Raw genomic sequence first — 21,428 nt, 5'->3', positions numbered from 1 at the left:
TTTAAAAAATCCCGCTATTTTGATCATTATTGAAAATACGTGGGCTGCTGGGTCCTCTGTTTTTGCCGAAATTGTTCTATATTTAAGCTATATTTAAGCTAGGTTAGCACCACAGACCGTAGACTACAGGTGTTAAGATATGTTGTATTTTGTTAGAAACTGATAGTCTGCAATGTGAGTCATGTCTGCTTTTCTAATATATTTAAATGAACAGTAAATCAATTGTTTTTTGTATCTTCATTTAGGCAAAGAAGAGATAAAAGCAGCTGGTCTGACATCTTCCACAGAGGTGAAGTGTTAATTAAAATCATCTGTTAAAAGTTATATATCCTGTGATTTTTATTTAAATTTCATAAGAGGATTGTCAAAACAAGCGATTGTTAACAATACAGTCTTCTAAAAATAAAAATCACACTGAGTCATACACCAGCTAAATGTTAAATAGAAAGGTGATGTTTTCTTTTCCATTTTACAGTCAACAGAACCTAAAAATGACTAATTTCAACCTTCGTCTGCACACCCGTTACAGAGGTCTGGCTGGGGTCACATAGTTTGAAGGAACCTCCTCCTTTTTTCACCTGTGCTTGGACTAAGAGCTGTGCCCGATGCCCTGCTCATCCACTGTGGTAGAAATGACCTTACACCAGCAGCTCTCCCAGATGAAGAGTCCTCTCTGCCATCACCCAAAAGGAGCTGATCGACGTCTGAAGAAGGTGGACAGAGTCTGGTGTTTTGTGACAGTGAACAGTGAGAAGGCTACCATAGTCATCCTCAGATAAAACACAGAGATCCAGGTCAATATTTAATTTATTTTTCTTAACATAATGTTGCCCTGTGTTTGAAAGGCCAGATGCTGGAGGGTTGTGTTGGATTTGCTTTTCCATCATATTTTAACAGTCAAACAATCATCCAGGATCTCTATACTTTATTTGATTTTTGTTGGGATTTCTTTGTTAAATTATTTTTTATACTTTCTCCTATGTTCCAGCAATTCAACCTGATGGTCTCCCTTACTTATTTTCCACATGGTTAATGAAGCCAGGGGTTGTTTATTGAAGATTTCTTTTCATAAAATGTTTAAATAAACTTTTAAAAAATCTGATATGACTGTTTCTGATTAACTGGAGTAAAACAACGTGTTGGTCACAGTAAAATAATTTAGCAGTTAAGTTTATAGTTCACATTTGAAAAGGCCTTGAACTGACATTAATTTCTTCTTGACCAACAACAGCTAAGACAACAGCAAAGCTAACAGACGAGCTCAGCTGGTCTCGTCTGAGATAAATGGCCTTCAAACTTATTTAATATTAAACATTTAAAGCCAATAAGCATAGCAAGATACGTATGAGATTCCATTTCAATTTATTCAATCACAGACTTGTCAAACAGTCTGGCATTTTGTGCTGCTGTTTTCAAGAGTTAATAACTGAAGAGAAGAACTCCATCGAGGATAGGAAACGCTCAGGGGACGAGTCCTCCATGTTGTCAGTGGTTGCTGATGGATCTGAATCTGAGAGCATCTTCTGTAATAAAGAAAAACAATCACAGAGTTAAATGTAAAGTATAATGAATTTTACTGTGATGTTTATGCCTCAGACCTGAAATCAGATCTGTCCTCAGGTTCTGCTAAGCTTCAGGTTCTAAAGTTTGTTTTTATGACAGGAGAACTATTTATGAGTGTTAGGGTTGTGTCAAGTCAACTTTGGTTATATTCTTTAATAATTATACTTAATTATTAATAATATAAATAAAATATCATTAAACTATGTTTAATCTCATTTTGGGGCACCAACCTGTAATCAGGTAAATATAACCAAAATATCACTCAAATAGGTCTCAAATTAGTTATTTAATTACTAATATTATTAATAATGAATAACTATATTTAATAAATTGAAGGCGTGAAATCCGTACACAAAGCCTTCGCACTCAGCATATATCACAATGTAAATACACCAGTAACCACAAACAACTGCTCTCTTAAATTATAACAGAATTTATTTAAACAAAGGAACATCAATCCAGAATCAATGAACTTAATTAAACAAATAACTATTATAAACTAATCTAAGCAACAAACATTATCAAGCAAAGGCTTGTGGAAGGGGTGTGAATGTAGGTGTGTGTGTGTGTGTGAGAGAGAGAGAGAGAGAGAGAGAGAGGGGGAAGAAGAAAAGGGGGGAGATGGCTTCTTACCCACGTGGTCGTTCATGATGGCGCAAACCTAAGACCTGGGTGCGTGCGTGCGGATGAAAGGGAGAGAAAAGGGGGGGGGAGATTACTTCGTCCCACGTGGTTGCCCTTGGCGACCACGTGGGACGTGGCGCGGTGGTGGAATTGGTCTCCAGATGTACGTTTACACGGGAATATGTGTGTGTGTATGTTCGTAGAAGGGGAAATAAAAGAGGATAAAAGAGAATAAAAGAGAAATGCGTGCCTGAAGAGGCCGGATCACAGTCCGACTCCCGCGCCACAACTCGGAGTAATTCCCTTCATTCACAGAAACAAACCAATAGCCAAATTCAAGTTCATATGGCTTACGCTGGCCTTTCTGATCAGAAGAGTAATACCCAGTTATAACGCTGTTACGCTAAACACAAATAGGTTGCAGCGGTCCGAAACAACAACAAGAATTTTAAACAGTTAAAACTCAGGACGCAGTGGTCCAACAAAGATAAAAATTACAGTTTCTGCTTCGATCAACAATTGTTAAAAACACTCTCTAAAGCTAATTCTGCCCAGACCTAATTAAGCCTCACTTGTGAATCGCTTTGTCCGCAATTGGTGAAGGAAAAGAGTCCGGCGATGGAGCAGATCTTCTGTCCGTCCTGTTGCAGAGGCGTCTGATGGCGGCGAGGGTCCCTTACGGCGAGAGTGGCTTCGTTGGTTCTCCGTCGAGTGGAAAGATGTCCTTTGATGTCCTTTCGTTGCAGGACGGAATAAGACCGTTATCTTTCTGATAATCTGTTATAGTCTGACGCTCTCCGAGAAACTGAGATGCGTTCACTGGACAATCCGAGCTCGGAATTTAGAACACTGCCGGCTGCGGATTACCTGCGCGCCAAAAAAACTTAAAACAAAGGAAGATTGTTGCAGGAAACAGGAGGTGAGCTTGGGTCTCCGAGCACTAGAAGTCAGCGCGTGGAAAGAGGTCGAGCAATGGAAGTCTTGGAGTTTTTGTAGCCTGGCCTGCTCCATGGGGGGTCTACCTCAGGTCCCCTCCAATGAGGAGAGAGAGGTTCTGGTCCCCCACTTACTTCACGCGTAGGTGTGAAGTACCGCAGGGGATTCTGGGATTAAGAGTCCTTTTAGGCCTCTTTGTGATCTCAGTGAATAACTCAAATGAGGCTTTTACAGAGGTGCAGGCCCAAGTCCATTGTTTGACTGTCCTAAGCCTGTGTGGCCCAACATGAGGAAAAACAAAATATATAATAAGACATGATGAATTCAATAATATGATCAGCTTTATGAATTTATGTTTTAAGACAAAAGTGTTCCTGCCACTTTCTTTTGAAGATTATTTTAAACTGTCATCACATGGGCCAGCCTGATAAATTAAACTAATGTTAAACATTCTCATATAATCAGACAGCCAATTTGTGTGCAGAACCTCACCGGAGCTGGAATTAGAGTCTGGACTGCTGTTTCCTTTGAGCATTGATTTCCTTGAAGACAGAAAGAAGAACAATTTAAACATGAACTTCTTGCAGAACCGTAGAGGTTGTTAAAATCTTCTGCTAGTCTTCCTTACATTTTAGGAAGGATTATAAATTGTTACTAAAATTACTTTGATGCCGATAGCGGTTACAATAACACGGTCCAATCATATGAGAGATCATTTTACCTATGAGTCCTATGTGAAGGCGCTCTCTTCAGAATCAGCACTGCAAAGACAATATGATGGCGTCCACCTTCACAAGCTGCTGCTTCAGTCTGGCTGCATCATCCTCACCTACAGGAACACCACAGAGATGCAATCAAATTACTTCACTTTATGCAAAGTAAAACAAAATTAGCTGTAATTCCTCAAAAAGATTTGAGACTGCTTTGTTGTTTGAGAGCACAGATTGTTTCTTTTCCCTTCTCTCTGTTTGCCTGTACATGACCTTTTAGTGCTGTAAAAGATGCTACAGTAAATCCTGGATCAGCTGTGCGGATGGTGTGACTGTGTGGTAAAGCTTTGTTGAAGTTGTCACGCACATGCTCATATGCCTTTGGAGAGTAAAAGTGCAGTGTGGTGGCAAACTGCTTATAAAATATAAAATATAAAATAGTATTTTATTGGTGAGGTCCCCCAATCAGAGCGTCCTACAGAGTAGCAGCAGCTTTAGAGGGAGGAGACGAGCGCATTATAGAGAGGAGCGCACCGGAGGGGGCGAGCTGGGGGAGAGACGCGCAACCTGAAAAAGGAAATCCCTGTTTAAAATATAATGTTGATGAAAAGAGGGAAATAGGACGACATAAATGTCAATGTTGAAATTCTTTTGAATACAGAGGCTGTGAATGTTCAGTTTTCTTTGGCTATAAAAAGGCAACAATAGCCTGTAGTTTAATCCTGGTGTTTCTCTTCGTTAACGATTATTGAAGCGAAATAAAAAATAAATGCATGACATTTAAAACATATTAACGTGTGTGGGGGAAAACGCGATCTTTATGTTTTCTTTTATTGTCTCCTCCTATGTCTCCTCCTAACTACAATAACAGCAGCATGTTGTGTGTAACACTGGTCTCCTGCATTAACACCTTCCTTTCAAAGGTGTTAAATACAGACACAGTCACAATCACCGCAATGTTTGTCAGGTTTTGTAAATTTTTAGAACAATTTCTCAATGAGTGTCATTAAATTTACAATATGATCAACTTGTGACTGTTGGAATTGGTGTGTGTGGAAGCCAATGCAGAACATTTATCACGTTTAAGCAGCATGATGCTCGGTTAATATACATTACACCACCGCCGGTTAATGTTTGCGTTCACGTTTCGGTTTGTCTCTTAAATCAGTAACAGTTATATTAAATCACATCTTACCTTTAGTTTTATCTGGATACATAGAGAAATATTCTACCCTCGTATATAGTACTATGAATTTCAGCCTGCACGGTGAAAGTAAAACCTGTTACTCTCGGTATAGCCCACTTATCACTCAGACTGTAAACATGTACACATTAGTAATGATGCAGGCCAGATTACAATTACGTGACTTTGTTTTTGCCCTAGATACTTTTTTGAGACTTGACCAAACGTATTTATTTTTGCTGTAAAATTAACTGTACAGTCAATGAACCGGATTTTATATTACGATTCTTGGTTTTAAATACAATTTCAATCACAATAACGACATAACAATATCAAGAAACATAGCATGTCAATTATTAGGTTTGCTCATTTAATAAAATAAAATAAAAAGATAAATCGTGCCGGATAAGTAACCTAGCTTTACAACATTTCAGCTAACCTTAGACTGCTTATGTGTTAGCTAGCTAGATAACAACTTTAACCAACCAATGACACATAAATCACTTTTTTACTTACCGAAAAAACTGCAAAGATCCCTTATCTCCCACAGGTCGGTTAGAACAGTTTACTGCAGAACAACTCATTTTGCCAGCTCAAAAAAGACGAAAAAACTGAACAGAAAAATTAAATGGCGTCTCAGCTTTCCTTCACTACGTAACTTTTGCTATTGACAAAGAAAGCTACGCAAGATCCGCGGCTGTCAATCATCGTCAAATATGACGTAAAATCCCATTTTTCAACCTCAAAATGAATCATAAATAACTTATTTAAAAATAACTTATTTAAAACAAACTTCACAGAAAAATGAGCACTTGAACACAATGTAGGGTGATAATAACTAATGATCACAGCAGAGTTTATGTTTGGAAAAAAATTATGTGACGAGTATTTTAGCTTTACAGTTTGACCCACATCCCATCTGTTATCATTGAGGAGGCGGGGTTTATGACCTATACTGCAGCCAGTCAGTAGGGGGAGCTCTAAAAATAAAAGCTTCACTAGACCGGGGACCTTGTCCCGTCCATTATTTTTACAGTCTATGGGCTGAACCGGGTTTGGACAAGTCTTCTTCTTTATTGCCTTTTCTGGATTAACGTTGAACTGACTGTTCGACGTGGGTGAGTGAGTACGCCGTGCCGCCAACGTTCATTGCATCAAACTCAATTCAGGCCTGCAACAGGGTGTTGTTTATTTTAATGCCGGCTTTTGTTATTTTTGTGTGGGCCCACATTAAAGTGTTAAAGAGTGTATTAATGTGTTCTAACGGATTTAAGCACTTAAAGTGAACTAGTAATAGCTGGTTATTTCTTTTGGTCAGTTTAAATAGTCTCATGGTATTTTGATAACCAACTAGATAAGTATCATAAGAGTGTTTGTATGGTGGCTCAAGAGGGCCATTAGTCAGGTTTAAAGGGTACTTGCCTATCATTTCATTTACCTCGTGGTAGTTTTACTCTAATTGAGTGCTGAGAGTGTGTTTTGTTTGTTTTCATTTACTAAAAAGTAAATACATTGATAATTGTCAATAAATACTTTAAAATGCATATTCACCTCTTGGTCGATTTAATAAATAAGCATATTTAAAAACCGAACCAAATCATTTTGTGTACGAGGAAGCAAGGTAAGGTAGGTTCATTTACAGGACATATAAACTTAAAGGAGCAATAATAGTAATAAGATTAACGTGAGTTCTAAGAGAAGAACCCAGGGCGCTGTATCTCCGACTAGTTGATACATAGTAAGCGCTACACACACAACAAACACATACACACACACAACAAACACATACACACACACAACACATACACATACACACAACAAACACAGACACACAACATACATACACACACGCACAAACACAAAACAAACAGACACACAACACACACGCACAGGCACAACACACACACAGACACAACACAAACAGAAACACACACACACAAACAGACACACATGCACACAGACAGACACACACACACAGACACATGCAGAGGCACAATACACACACAGATATAGGCACAACACACACACCCACACAAACACACAACACACACACATCAAACACAGACACACACACACTCTTTGTGTTGTTGTGTATCTGTGTTGTGTCTTTGTGTCTCTGTGTTCTGTCTTTGTGTCTTTGTGTTGTTGTCTTTTTGTCTTTGTGTTGTTGTGTCTTTTTGTTGTGTCTTTGTGTTGTGTCTTTGTGTTGTTGTGTCTTTGTGTCTCTGTGTTGTTGTGTAGTTGTTGTTGTGTATCTGTGTTGTGTTTCTGTGTCTTTGTGTTGTTGTGTTGCTGTGATGTTGTTGTGTCTCTGTTGTGTTTTTTTGTTGTCTCTGTGTTGTGTCTTTGTGTTTCTTTTTGTATCTGTGTTGTTGTTGTGTCTTTGTGTCTCTGCGTTTTGTCTTTGTGTCTCTGTGTCGTTGTGTTGTTTTGTTGTGTGTCTGTGTTTTTGTGTTGTTGTGTCTTTTTTTGTTGTGTCTTTGTGTTGTTGTCTTTTTGTTGTGTCTCAGTGTTGTTGTGTCTTTGTGTCGTTTTGTCTATGTGTTGTTGTTGTGTCTCTGTGTCTCTGTGTTGTGTCTCTGTGTTGTTGTGTTGTGTTCTTGAGGACTGACAGTTTTGATTCTGTGACTGAAGCTGTTTATTTGTCCAATAGGAGCAGTGTTTCTTTGTGTTATGTTGTTTGGTTGTTGTGTCTTTGTGTTGTTGTGTCGTTGTGTTTTTATGTTGCTGTGATGTTGTGTTGTTGTGTCTATATGATAAAAAAAAAGCATTTGATAAAAAAAAATGAAAAAGCTTACAGCACCTGGTATTCCCAGGCGGTCTCCCATCCAAGTACTAACCAGGCCCGACCTTGCTTAGCTTCAACAAATACTATCACAATACATACACCATAGAAATCAAACCTCCCCTCTGAAACAAACGACAGCCTAACAAAATGAAAATAAAGCAAACAAACTCAAACCACCCCTGATTCCCACAACTCATCAAAACTCTCCTGAATCCCCCCCCCCAAAGTAAACAACCCCCAAAAACAAAGAAAAACCCCAAAATACTCTCAAAATCCCCTGAACCCCCCCCCCCCCCAAATCAAACCACCCATTTCTCCCCATGACCAAAAAAAAAAACCCTGTACCAAAAAACAAAAACAAAATAATTTACACATCCCACATAATTCCCTCCTCATTTACTCTACACACATTCGCCCCTTCCACACACATTCTCACAAACTCACTCTCATTTGCTACGTGCAACAATTTAAGATGTGCTCTCCATTCATTCACAAACATTCTCCACACATTCATTCTCTTGCTTTCATATAGTGCATAATTCCTCCTGTTAAAAATCGCTTTTCGTGCAAAAGCCAAAATTATATTCATTACATTGTGATTTTTTTGTTTTGTTCCCACCCCCAACAACACTGACAATTCCCACCCCCTTTCATTCCAACACTCATTCCCACTACATTTCCCCAACATTTCTCTTATTTTTCCCCAAAAATAAACCAATTCCCCACACGTAACAAACAAATGTACTAAATCCTCATCCATACTTTCACATACACAACACTTTCTTTCATACCTCTCCTTATGGATCTGATGCAGGACGATGCAGGTGAAGATCCTCCTGTGCCTCAGTTTGAAATCTAAATCAAATATTGCATGCGGTGTATGCGGAATGTTAATGTTCTTTCATATCATGTTGCTTGTTATGTCCGGGTATGTGTCTGTCCATTTAACTTCGGATGTGGGTTTCTGTATTCTATGTGTGATTGCGCATCTATACCAAATTTTTGTAGTGACATCTGTAATGTTGTGTTTCTTCTCCCCTAGGCACAGGGAGATCCCCACCGCATTGTCCTGCATCACTCCCTCCTTCTCTTTGATTAATTTTTCCCATTCACTCGACAAAGACAATTTTACATTTTCAAACACTCTCTCAATCACATCCTTTCTACACACACACACACACATTATTTTTTAACCCCCTCAACACCATTTGTAAATCAAAATCCCCCCCCACAGTTCAATAAATCCCTTATTCTAATATATCCCGCTTTCGACATAGCCTCACACTTAATTACTTTCTCCCCATTTTTTAAATACGGGCTCGAGAGGAAGGGCAGCCGTAGCACTGACCCTCTCGCTCCGCACTCTGGTACAGTCCAGGATGAAACCTGATACCACGCACTGAGTACTTCCTGGAAAAACCGTGGCAAGTGTTTAAATGAATCCGGGTTATTGATCTGGTACAGGTTGTCCTCGTTGTAAAGTCCAAAACTGCACAGATATTGTTTGAAGTGGTTTTTCCAAACTACGTTCCGGTTCTGGTCTATAAATTTGACTATCAATTTGACTCTTAGTGCTACTTTTTTTCTAAGTAAATCAATCAAAGCTAGCCCCCCCTGATCTTTAGCCCCTATTATTGTTTTGTGAGCTATACTCGCTGCTTTGTTTTTCCAAATAAAGTCCCTAATGGTCTTTGAAATCTCCTTAAAAGGCCCAGTCCGGAAGCGTACTCAGCGCATGATTCACTTTGGACAACACAAGGGCATTTGTTACGGCTACCCTTCCTCTCAGCAATAGACCCCTCGCTCTTCACAAATTCAATGTTTTTTTAATTTTACCCACCACCTCTTTCCATGTTACATCATCACATTCATTCTCATTTTTCCCCACATTCACTCCCAACACTTTTCTTCTCTCACACACCGTTTTAAATCCCCACCTATTAACATAATTTGATTCCTTACCTAGTAACATAATTTCTGACTTATTTTCGTTTACTTTTGTCCCAGATGCTCTTTCATAAGTTTGTACATGTTTTAATATCAATTCTATATCCTCCTCTCCTTTTACCATTATATTCACGTCATCTGCATACTGAATTATTTTTAGGTTTTCCTTACCTATACCTTTTATGTTTACGTCTTCCGATATCAGCGCTGCTAGCGGCTCTGCCACCAAGCTGTACAGCAGTGCTGACATCAGACACCCCTGTCTCACTGATCTTGATATTTTAAAAGAATCAGTTAAATCCTTGTTGCATTTTATCTTACTTTCCGCTCCTGTATACAACACATTTATCCACTCTCATTCTCTCCCCGAACCCAAACTTCTCCAACACCTTCCCCAAAAACCTATGATCTACTCTGTCCAAAGCTTTATTTAACTCAATCCCTAACCATATTCCCCCCTCCCCTTCCATGTCCCTGACCGTCTGTTTTATTGAAATGATTGAGTCTGCTATGTCCCTGTTTGGTATGCTGTATGATTGTGTTTGTTCTATGATTGTTCCTATTACCTCCCTGATTCTATTGGCTATTGTTTTTGCAGTCTGTGTTTAGTAAGCTGATTGGTCTGTAGTTGTCCAGATTTTTATTGTCCCCCTTGTTTTTGTAAAAGAATAGTAACCACCCCCTCCCCCAAACTTTTCGGTATACATTTTACTTTTTCAATATATTTACTTAATTTACTCAATAAGGGCACTAACTGCTCTTTGAAAGCTTGATAAAATTCTGCAGTTAGGCCGTCGCTACCAGGACTTTTGTTTAAACCTTCTAAAGCACTTTTAATTTCTCCATCTGTAAACTCACATTCACACCACATTTTATCATCACGTTTTTTCTTTAAGGCACCCAAAGCTCTGTTCACACTCACACCATCACACTCCTGTCTAGAGAACAGACTTTCATAATAACATTTGACTATTTTTAATATTTCATTTTTATCAGTCACACTTTTACCTGCTACATTCACTAATTCGTTTATTTCTGTTCTTTTTTGTTTTTGTATTTCTAGACCCAAGAAAAACGCTGTACTCCTCTCCCCTTCATACATATATTGTATTTTACTCCTAATAGCTGCACCCCTACATTTTTTTAGTTCACTTTTAACTGTTCTTTTAAATGTATGTATTTTTCAACACATACCTTATCTGCACTGTCAAGCAATAATATTTCCTCATTTAGTGGTTTTCTTAAATTCTCTTCCATTCTATTTTCTCTCCACTTTTTCTCTTTACTATAATTAATACACTTTTTTTTAATTCTGACTTTTACCCCATCCCACCACACATTCATATCTTCACTCTCACTCCACTCATATCCCACATCATTCAACAATCTTTGCATGCTTTTCACAAACATTCCATCATCCAACAAACTACTATTAAAACACCATATCCCTCCTTTTTGTACATTAGTTTCTTTTCTAAACGTGATTACCATCCCAGCGTGACCGCTCCACGTACTGTATTAATTTTATATTCTACATCTTTAATCCACCTCACATGTCACCAAAGAAAAATCTATTCTAGATTGTTTTAATCTATTTAGTACAATTTGTCTTCTAGAAAAGACCCTCTCCCATGGATGTAGCAATCTCCAAATATCTATGCAATGTTTGGTCATTATTAGATCTTTTAGTGCCCCCCTGCTCACATCCCCCTTAAACACATTATTTTTAGACACATCAGTGGGTGTCATCGCCACATTAAAGTCACCAATTATCACACAATTTCCTCCCCACCATTTGCTTATTTCAATGAAAAAAGTTTTCCTTTCTTTTTCTTCGTTTGGTGCGTATATATTTATGATTCTTAAATTTTTCGTTTCATACACACAGTCTATTATTATTACTCTCCCCATTCTTTTTATTGGTGATGTCGGGTTCACTCCCCAGCCCGTCAGCTTCCAAACTATTTCTTCGTCCGTGACATAAGCCGGCAATTTTAAAAAAGACACCACCAGCTCATCATTGTTGAGTTCTCTCGCCACGACTCTGGTCTCCCCGATCTTAAATCCGTCCAGCAGCCTTTAATGTTGCTCACCGTTACCTCCAATTTTCCAGGTCCCAAGGTTCTGCAAGCCAGCAGGCCCCCACAGATCATTTTTATATTGTTCATTACCTGGTTTAGAGGCACCTTGTCCCCCACCATTTCAGTGTTAGTTTTTTTTCGAAAGCTACTTTTGCCTCTCCTTTCTCCGCTCTCTCTCAACCTCTCACATTCTCCGCACCAATCAGTCTTTGATCAGCCGCAGCCGGAGCAATCAGCCCGCCGCTCCTCTCTCTTCCTCTCTCTCCGTCGTCCATACCGTTCCCTGTTTCATTTGCAGTGTTCATCCGTCCTTTTTGTCCGTCGTCCTTCTCGTTGTCGTTTAATCCATTTCGTTGTTTCAGTGCCGTGTTTGTCTGTCCTCTTTGTTGTCCGTTATCTTTTCCCTTTTCCTTCTCTCCGGTCCGTGGTCCTGTCATCGTTGTATTCCGTTTGCTAGCGACATGCTAGCAAACAATCACAAAACAAAACATCTTCACAAAAATACGGCAAAAACAGGTAAAAAGGCAAAAAAGAAAAACGATCCCCCTAACAGTCAGTGACTGCTGGGGGACATTCACTCACAATCTGAGGTCTTTAAACAAAACTAAGGCAAATACAAAAACGAAATCCAAATCTCCTACTCTCCGCACATCTGCTTTCCTCCGACTCCATGCTGTCTCTGCCATCAAAAGGGGCGTGTTCAGGGTGGTATGGCCGTAAACCATTATAGTGTGCAGAAAGGGGCCTTTTAAAGATCTCATGCCCTCGGCCATAATTTTCTCCCCCACATTGTTGATTCTGGCTGATTTTTTGGACATGTGAATATGTCTCTATATGATTAAAAAAAAAAAAATGAAAAAGCTTACAGCACCTGGTATTCCCAAGAGGTCTCCCATCCAAGTATTAACCAGGCCCGACCCTGCTTAGCTTCCGAGATTGGGCGTGTTCAGGGTGGTATGGCCGTAAGCCATTATTGTGTGCAGAAATGGGCGTTTTAAAGATCTCATGCCCTCGGCCATAATGTATTTTGATACATATGAATTTGATAGTTAATGAACTTGTAATGGACAAGTAACTCTGCAATGCTTGATTCATTAGTTGTCAGCTATTTAATTCATGTGACATTTTTTTTTAGCTTTGGGTTAATTCATTTTGCTTTGTTTAACATTCAAATCTTGAAATAGTTCATTTTTTTCTTTGTAATATGTAACAGTAACTTGATTGAGGATCAAGTTGAGGATTCTCTGAATGTCAAAGGAGTCCAAGATAGCTTTGGTAGCAGTTGTGCTGATTCATCAGAGGATGCAGGTTCTTGTTCTGCCACATCCAGTGACACCATTATTCTGCATTCTCCAGGAAGCGCCTCTTCCCTTCGTTGTGAGTCTTGGCCTGCTCAGTTTGAGGTACCTACCTTCTCCCTTGACACTGAGTTTATTCTACAAGCTGCCAATGAAGCTCACAAGAAGGATGGAACCCTTCTCAACAATCCTGCTGTAAAATCTAACATTCTGGACCAATAGTGGGCCCATAAACTGTCTATAGGCTATATAGCATATGCTGTAGCCTATATAGTAATATAGTATAGCATTTATGGTATAGTATCGGCTGTATGGAGATACAAGACGGGGCGGGACGAAGAGAAATGCCGCTGCAGATTACAAAGGGTGCTATTACAGTGACAGGGACTTATCAGTGAGTGACCTGCTGATATTTAAGCAGAACAAGTGCTGATATGTCTGTGCGCATATTCCACTGATTAAACAAGTAAAGCAGACTTAATTAGCCGGACGGGAAACCAAAGATAGAAGCCAACTACAGTTTAACATTCAATGAAGTTGGATGCTCAGCCACAGAGCCAAATAGACAATACAATAAAACCACACATTATCAACCCACACACCACAACAAACTTTGTAAACAGTGTGCAAGCAATGGCCTGCCGTTCATACAGTACGATAACAAAGCAGACACGGCGGTCTACAACACATGCACCCACAAACAAAAGACCAGCATCTAAGTGTAATCTCAAATCATAATGAAACAACTTACCAATTAAGTTTTCATCAGCACTGTTGCTTTCCTGCACGGAGCTAGCTGGGTGCTCCTCTCTAACATGTTTATTTGCTTGGCTAGTAGTGTTTACGTTAGTGGAGCTAGCAACGGGAGGAGACTTGCCAGGTTGAGTTGTTGAGGGTTGAGTTGTCAATGAGAAAACATTTTTTATTTAGTTTTTTACACTTTTAATGTTACGAAAAACTGCAAGGTAAACAGAAATAAAGCAGACAGACGACTAGGTTTTCAAAACTCCAGACAGCAGCGGGGGCCCAGCAAAGGGAGTGCTAAGAGGTGGAATCAGTGACATTACAAACAGGCCACAGCACCCTGCTGGTGCTGTTTGCTGCCGAAGTTGAGAACCCCCTTGGCAGTGGAGGGGGGCCCCTCTCTGCTCTACTAAATACATTGTGTGTCTTGATTGCGGCAAAATAAAAGAGAGACTCAGACCTAGTCAAACTAACTTTACTCGAAAATTCCACTAAATAACAAAATGCATGTTAAATTTGACTCAAAGTGGGCCCCTTGAGACAACAGTGGGCCCAGGGCGGCCGCACCTTCTGCCCCCACGCTCGCTCCGCTACTGGTGAAACACCTTGGACTACCAGAGCTAAATGTAAACTGAAGAGAAAATCAGCTGCAGATAAAACTCCTGCGAAAAACTTAAAGGCAAAGAAATCTGAGGTAAACTACCTCCCACCTCATCCTCAAAGTGACCCTTGAAAAAGAGAGAGTGGAGCTTCTCTATGAGCACAAGAAGAGAGACAACGACACGTTGATCAGTGAGAAGATGGCAAAAACATTCTCACTACGTCGAAATGATGTTATCCTTAATAAACCACCAGTGATTGACATCAAAGCTAGATGGCCTGCCCTCTTTGAGCCTTCCCAAGTATGTATATTTTTATATTGTCTTGAATGTTTTCAAATGAAGGGTCTAAAGGATTTTGAAATTGTCTTTTTTTCAGTTTTGACTTAATTCATTTCTTAGTTTGACAGAATCCCTTGTATTGCCTTCACTGTTGTTTTAGGGTTAATTTAATACCCGTCTTCCTTCCCTGTTTTTCTGGAATTCTTTCTGTGTTAAGTGATTTTTTTCCCTCTCTGTCTTGGTCTCTCTTAGATTGACAAGGAATTTCTGAGGATCACGCTGAAGCCATTACAGTCCACATTCCTGGGGAAGTTGAATCAGTTCTCACCTAAACTGTTGAGCCTGTACAGGAGGAAGGAAGGAGCTGTGGGGAAGAAACTTGATGCGACCCTTGACATGTTAGATGAGTTATGTACTTATAACTATTTACAAATGAGTTTATGTTGTAGCTATATGATGTCTGTGCATAACATTCTTAAATATCTAATTTGTTGTAGGACAACAGCATTGAGTCCCAAAGAGAAGCTGTAATCAGAGGCCTTATTCTCTATCTTGGAGAAAAGATGGAGGATTTAATCGGTTTAACCCTAAGGACTACCAGGTAAATAAGAAATACCTCTGCCATTACTATGATTTGAAGCCCTGCCTGTTTGAGACAAAATATTTAATTCTAGGATAGCTAAAGGTAGAAGTAATTATATGCCTTCAGGTTCTAAACTACTGGTAAGTATTTTAACATATGCAATAGGGTCTTTTTAGTAAGCCTTCTCTCTTTTATTTTGAAATTCCTATTAATTTAAATGTTCATAAGAGAAAATTGTTTACACATCCTTACCAAGTCATGAGTCTCCATTGGAGATATGCCAATGTTCTGTGGCTAGCACAGAAAACAACAACTAAACACAATGACATTTACTGTAGGTGAAATACATCTTGTAGATTAAGAGGGATTGTTTGATTTTTTGTGTTTTGTTTTTAGCCAATACCTTGACAACAGTTACCTGCTTCTCCTGGCTGATAAGAGACTTAATGATTAAGAAATCTGTGCATCCCTCTTACTGATAAAGATGTAGGTTTGATTCTCTTGTATGGTGTATTTCACAGATATATGATGATGATGATGATGCTGCGGATGTCCAGGATGCCCTTACGACATTTGTTCTCAACATCTTTGTGGTCAGCAAAGCTGGGAGCGAAGGCCAGACGCAAGTTGGGATAGCCATCGAGGGAGCTGAGGTACTTTTTGGGGTTCCCAATGTGGCACATGCTTGTGCTTACCTTATGGGCCTCATCTATGCCCTGGAACTAAGCTACCCTAAGAAACTGAAGTACACCTTCGAGCTCTTTCAGAAGATCTTCCTTGAGCAGGAGGATGGGAACAAAAGATTGTCCTCCAAGTAGTGCTGGGTGATAAATCGTGAAGCTCAATTCGATCGATATTTAATTAATGCTCGATATGGAAAAGGGAACATCAATTTTATTTTTTAAACTACTTCAAAGTTTTTTCGCGAGATTCCATTGCTCCGCGAAATTTCCGTGGCAGCGCTTGTTGCGCGGAGACGAAAGGGCGGAGGAGACTCCACTCCTGCCACTGAGTAGCCTAGCTCTTGTAAGCGACCAACACGGAGGAGAAAGAGAAAGATGCGAGCGAGTCCAAATAAAGGGCACATATCGGAGGGCTCGACATTATAACTGGCCCGCTGAATGGATGAATGATTGACAGAGTCCGGGCCAGCTGATTGCACGTTCAGCTGGCGGCTTCACTGCTGCTACACTTGAATTGTACACTCGCACACAGATCTTAGCGCAAACACACGTTTGGTAAAACGGTTTTAAAACGATCATATCCTGACAAAAACCGAGCTTAAATCAGCATTCAAAAGAAAAAAATCACCGGAAGAGTTGAGAGTGACAGCAGGGCATGACGAAAACAGAACAAAGGAAAGTTTGATCCACAGTGACAGACAGCTGGAGGAGCTGGAACACATTACAGTTAAAGACTAGATCATGGTAAAGATAAAAGTTATTCAGAAAACATCTTAGCCCTTAAGAGAGCTCCTAAAGTAAAGAATCAAGGATGAAGAGTTTCTCACAGAGAAGAAAGAAGGAGAGATTCCAGCTCTATCACAGCCTCATATTAATATCAGATTAAGTAGACTCTTACAGTTACCAGCATGGTGAATAAACAGGAGCACATAAATATAAGAAAAATTCAAAATATTTTTATAATTAGAGCTCAATTAATTAAATAAAAGTTGTAATTGACTTTTGCATCAGAATGGTTCAAGAGTAAATTGGTGACTGTTATTTTTCGAATCAAAAGTAATGTTCCTGGACCAGCTGAACAATGGTCGGGCCAGTGATATTATTTTTTTATACAGTGGAGATTCAGTTTCATAGGCTACATTTATAAACTTTAATACGATAAATATCGAGTCATATCGAATATCGACATTAGGCAAAAAAATATTGTGATATCAAATTTAGGCCATATCGCCCAGCACTACCTCCAATGATCTTAAGGTCAGTCTTCATGCCTAAAAGCCACACACACTTCATTGAAGGTTGTGAGTTTGGTTTTATGCTGCACTTTCTCAGGTTACACTGTAAACTATGACTTTTTATACTGGTTTACAGTGCATTTAGTTTTTTTGAAAATGTCATCGTTATTTTGCACTTTCAATGGCTCTGGTTAACCCAAGCAAATTAACTTGTCACTCATTTTTTTTTGAGAACCTGCTTTTGTTTTAGGTTCTAAGTGTATTTAAGAAATCTGACTCTTCAGGAGTGAATTAACAGTAATTTGTTTGGAAAAAAATTGTGTTAATTTTGTTCCATAATGCTTCTTTAGAGGAAAAACAGCTTAAAATGTACTCTTGGCTATCTCATGTCTTGAAGATTTTTTGAACTTATAGTTACATTAATGAATGTTAAATTTAAAGTGGTTGCTCACAGTTGTATTTAAGCCAGATTTGTTGTATTTTGTGTTGCCTCAGAAGTGTAATGGTATTATTTTGGATTTATGATGTTCAGACTTTCATAAAATAGTCAGTTTGTTTTTCATTGCTGTTTGTTTCTCAATGTAGACAAAAAAGGAACTTTACATCCGCAACACACCATCTCAAGGACTGAATTCGAGCCCAGCTCAGAGGTTGCTGAGTAGGAGAACCAGAACTCTACTACCAACAAGAAATAGTCTTCTGCGACCAGAAGTGAAACAAACACAAGCCCATGTCAACAACCAACAGAGACAGGCCAAATACTTCAACAGGACAGTGAAGGACGTGGACACACTGAAACGTGGAGACCGTGTCAGGATACAGCCGTTTGAACCCCACACGATCTGGAGGAAGGCTACAATAATGAATCCTGTTGACCACAGGTCTTATGCAGTGTTCTTAGGAGGGACTGCCATCACCTCAGACGTGACCAAGGCATGGTGTCTAGTGAGCCTGAACAAACTGGGACTGTTGAATCTCACACAACACCAGAGGCTGTCTCAACCACACAACAGGCTTTTACAACCAAGTCTGGTCCAGTGGTTATTAGGCCAAATGACTTGAAGGACTATACAGATTCAACTGTGTTAATGAACGTGAAACAGGGACACAGAGAAAAAAAATAAAGGAGAAAAAAATGTTGAAAATTGTTAGATTTTGCATATTTTGAAAAAGCATTGTGGAAAAAGGAGGGTTATGGTTTGCATATGTGGCAAAGCATTGGAAAGAGAAAGAAGTTTATTTTATGTAAGTTGGTAAGTATTTTGTAAGAAGTTTTGCTACACAGTATTATTTAAGTGCAAAAGTTCTATACTACTCAAAAAGGAGCTTTTAACGGAAAATCCCAATAACAGCAGCAACTTGTTTCTTATGTAGCTCCTTGTGGCTTCATCTGGATAAATGTAGTAAGTGGACTGAACAAGAACAAACTTTTATTTGATAGGATTGTTTATATATGTTTGTAGTATGTGATGTTTTGAAAGTTCTTTCGTTGAATAAGATCACACTTCAAAGGAAAAAGAAAGGGGATGTAACAGTAGTATTGTTATTGGGTTATTGTTTCAGTACGAACCCTTTAGAGTGTGACACAGGTTAAGAACTGTTGGTTTGCCATGTTGTATCAGTGTGTGTGCAAACAGTGTAAGCAGCTGGAATTGCTTATCCGTCCATTCTGTATAGTGTGAAGACAGAACAGAATGAAACACAGACTGCAGTGTATCGTCCACTCTACAGAGAGGTCGATTGGCTGCAACCTGCCATCTCTCCATGACCTGTACACCTCCAGGACCCTGAGGTCCAACCTACCATCTCGCCATGACCTGTACACCTCCAGGACCCTGAGGTCCAACCTACCATTTCTCCACGACCTGTACACCTCCAGGACCCTGAGGTCCAACCTTCCATCTCTCCACGACCTGTACACCTCCAGGACCCTGAGGTCCAACCTCCCATCTCTCGACACCTCCAGGAACCTGAGGTCCAACCTACCATCTCTCCACAACCTGTACACCTCCAGGACCCTGAGGTCCAACCTCCCATCTCTCGACACCTCCAGGAACCTGAGGTCCAACCTACCATCTCTCCACGACCTGTACACCTCCAGGACCCTGAGGTCCAACCTACCATCTTTCCACGACCTGTACACCTCCAGGACCCTGAGGTCCAATCTACCATCTCTCCATGACCTGTACACCTCCAGGGCCCTGTTGGGCCACGCAGGCTTAGGACAGTCAAACAATGGACTTCGGCCTGCACCTCAATTGAGTTATTCACTGAGATCACAAAGAGGCCTAAAACGACTCTTAATCCCAGAATCCCCTGCGGTACTTCACACCTACGTGTGAATTAAGGGGGGACCGGAACCTCTCTCTCCTCATTGGAGGGGACTTGAGGTAGACCCCCCATGGAGCAGGCCAGGCTACAAAGCTCCAAGACTTCCATTGCTCTCTCTCTTTCCACACGCTAACTTCAAGTGTTCGGAGACACAAGCTCACCTCCTGTTTCCTGCAACAATCTTCCTTTGTTTTAAATTTTGGCGCGCAGGTAATCCGCAGTCGGCAGTGTTCTAAATTCCGAGCTTGGATTGTCCAGTGAACGCATCTCAGTTTCTCGGAGAACGTCAGACTATAACAGATTATCAGAAAGATAACGGTCTTATTCCGTCCTGCAACGAAAGGACATCAACGGACATCTTTCCACTCGACGGAGAACCAACGAAGCCGCTCTTGCCATAAGGGACCCTCGCCGCCATCAGACGCCTCTGCACCAGGACCGACAGATCTGTTTTATCGCCGGACTCTTTTCCTTTCACTAATCGCGGGCAAAGCGATTCACAAGTGAGGCTTAATTAGGTCTGGGCAGAATTAGCTTTAGAGAGTGTTTTTAACAATTGTTTGATTGATGCAGAAACTGTAATTTTTCTCTTTGTTGACCGCCGCGTCCTGAGTTTTACCTGTTTAAAACTCTTGTTATTCCCGTTTCGGACCACTGCGTCCTATATGTGTTTAGCGTAACAGCGTTATAACTGGGTATTACTCTTCTGATCAGAAAGGCCAGTGTAAGCCGTATTAACTTGAATTTGGCTATTGGTTTGTTTCTGTGAATGAAGGGAATTACTCCGAGTTGTGGCACGGGATTCGGACTGTGATCCGGCATTTTCAGGCACGCATTTCTCTCCTCCTCTACTCTCCTCTTTTCTCCCCCTGGTACTAACTCCACCACCGCGCCATTACGCACATTGGCTACACACACACAGAGATCTATACATTCGCGGCCATCCAGACGCCTCAGAGACACAGATCGTGTAGGGCTGAACTCGGTCTCTTTTAGACATTAAGGCCACATTAGGTCTTTGTTAGGTGTGTGCCATCGGAAGGGCGACCACATGGGACGAAGCCATCTCCCCCCTCTCCCCCCCTCCTCTCTCTCTCACACACACACACCTTCCACAAGCCTAGCTTGATAATGTTTGTTGCTTAGATTAGTTTATGATAGTTATTTGTTTGATTAAGTTCATTGATTTTGGATTGCTGTTGCTTTGTTTAAATAAATTCTGTTATAATTTAAGAGAGCAGTTGTTTGTGATTACTGGTTGTATTTGCATTGTGATATAAGCTGGGTGCGAAGGCTTTGTGTACAGATTTCACACCTTCAATTTATTAAATATAGTTATTAATTATTAATAATATTAGTGATTAAATAACTAATTTGAGACTGATTTGAGTGATATTTTGGTTATATTTACCTGAGTACAGGTCGGTGCCCCAAAACTAGATTAAACATTGTTTAATTATATTTTATTTATATTATTAATAATTAAATATAATTATTAAAGAATATAACCAAAGTTGACTTGATACAACCCCAACAGCCCTGAGGACCAACTTACCATCTCTCCTCGACCTGTACACCTCCAGGACCCTGAGGCTGACCCCTCTCACCCCGCACATGGACTGTTTGAGACTCTCAAACAGTCCATGTGCGGGTCCATCAGGACCACCCCCCCAACATATTACAGACTCTCATCCAGCCCCCAAGTGAGACAGCATTGAAGTTTGTGAAAGCTGAAACTGTTTTTATGCGTTACATTAACGCTCACTGGACTTTTAATACTGCACCTTTTGTACAGTGTGTTTTTATATTTCTTATACTCTATTTTATATATATTTGTAATT

The 21,428-nt window shown here is 40.0% G+C and overlaps 1 protein-coding gene, 1 long non-coding RNA gene and 1 pseudogene across 3 annotated transcripts; 1 reads left to right on the top strand and 2 right to left on the bottom strand.

Moving 5' to 3' along the window:
- Window positions 1–468: 468 nt before the first annotated feature.
- Window positions 469–8,049, bottom strand: LOC136179438 (uncharacterized). 2 transcript variants are annotated; one of them, XR_010666583.1, is made up of 4 exons: window positions 5,533–8,049; window positions 3,845–3,952; window positions 3,616–3,665; window positions 469–3,395 (listed from the first exon to the last, which is right to left on the bottom strand). It is a non-coding gene; the product is annotated as an uncharacterized lncRNA (long non-coding RNA). The 2 variants fall into 2 exon arrangements; XR_010666582.1 differs by having other exon boundaries at window positions 471–3,395; window positions 3,845–8,043.
- A 4,642-nt stretch (window positions 8,050–12,691) lies between these two features.
- On the bottom strand, window positions 12,692–12,800 carry LOC114920979 (5S ribosomal RNA; annotated as a pseudogene).
- A 3,070-nt stretch (window positions 12,801–15,870) lies between these two features.
- Window positions 15,871–20,880, top strand: LOC136179492 (uncharacterized). The gene is made up of 2 exons (XM_065956349.1): window positions 15,871–15,991; window positions 17,842–20,880. Exon 2 carries the CDS (start codon window positions 18,951–18,953, stop codon window positions 19,596–19,598), a length of 648 nt encoding a protein of 215 aa, XP_065812421.1. The 5' UTR covers window positions 15,871–15,991; window positions 17,842–18,950; the 3' UTR covers window positions 19,599–20,880.
- Window positions 20,881–21,428: the final 548 nt, after the last annotated feature.

Source organism: Labrus bergylta, chromosome 6 (genome assembly GCF_963930695.1).
Source record: "Labrus bergylta chromosome 6, fLabBer1.1, whole genome shotgun sequence".
Classification (NCBI taxonomy): Eukaryota; Metazoa; Chordata; class Actinopteri; order Labriformes; family Labridae; genus Labrus; species Labrus bergylta.
This window is presented reverse-complemented; position numbering and strand designations above follow the sequence as displayed.

What these genes read in the sequence shown, in the direction of transcription:
- LOC136179492 (XM_065956349.1), top strand. Translation starts at nt 18,951, where the DNA reads ATGAAACACAGACTGCAGTGTATCGTCCACTCTACAGAGAGGTCGATT.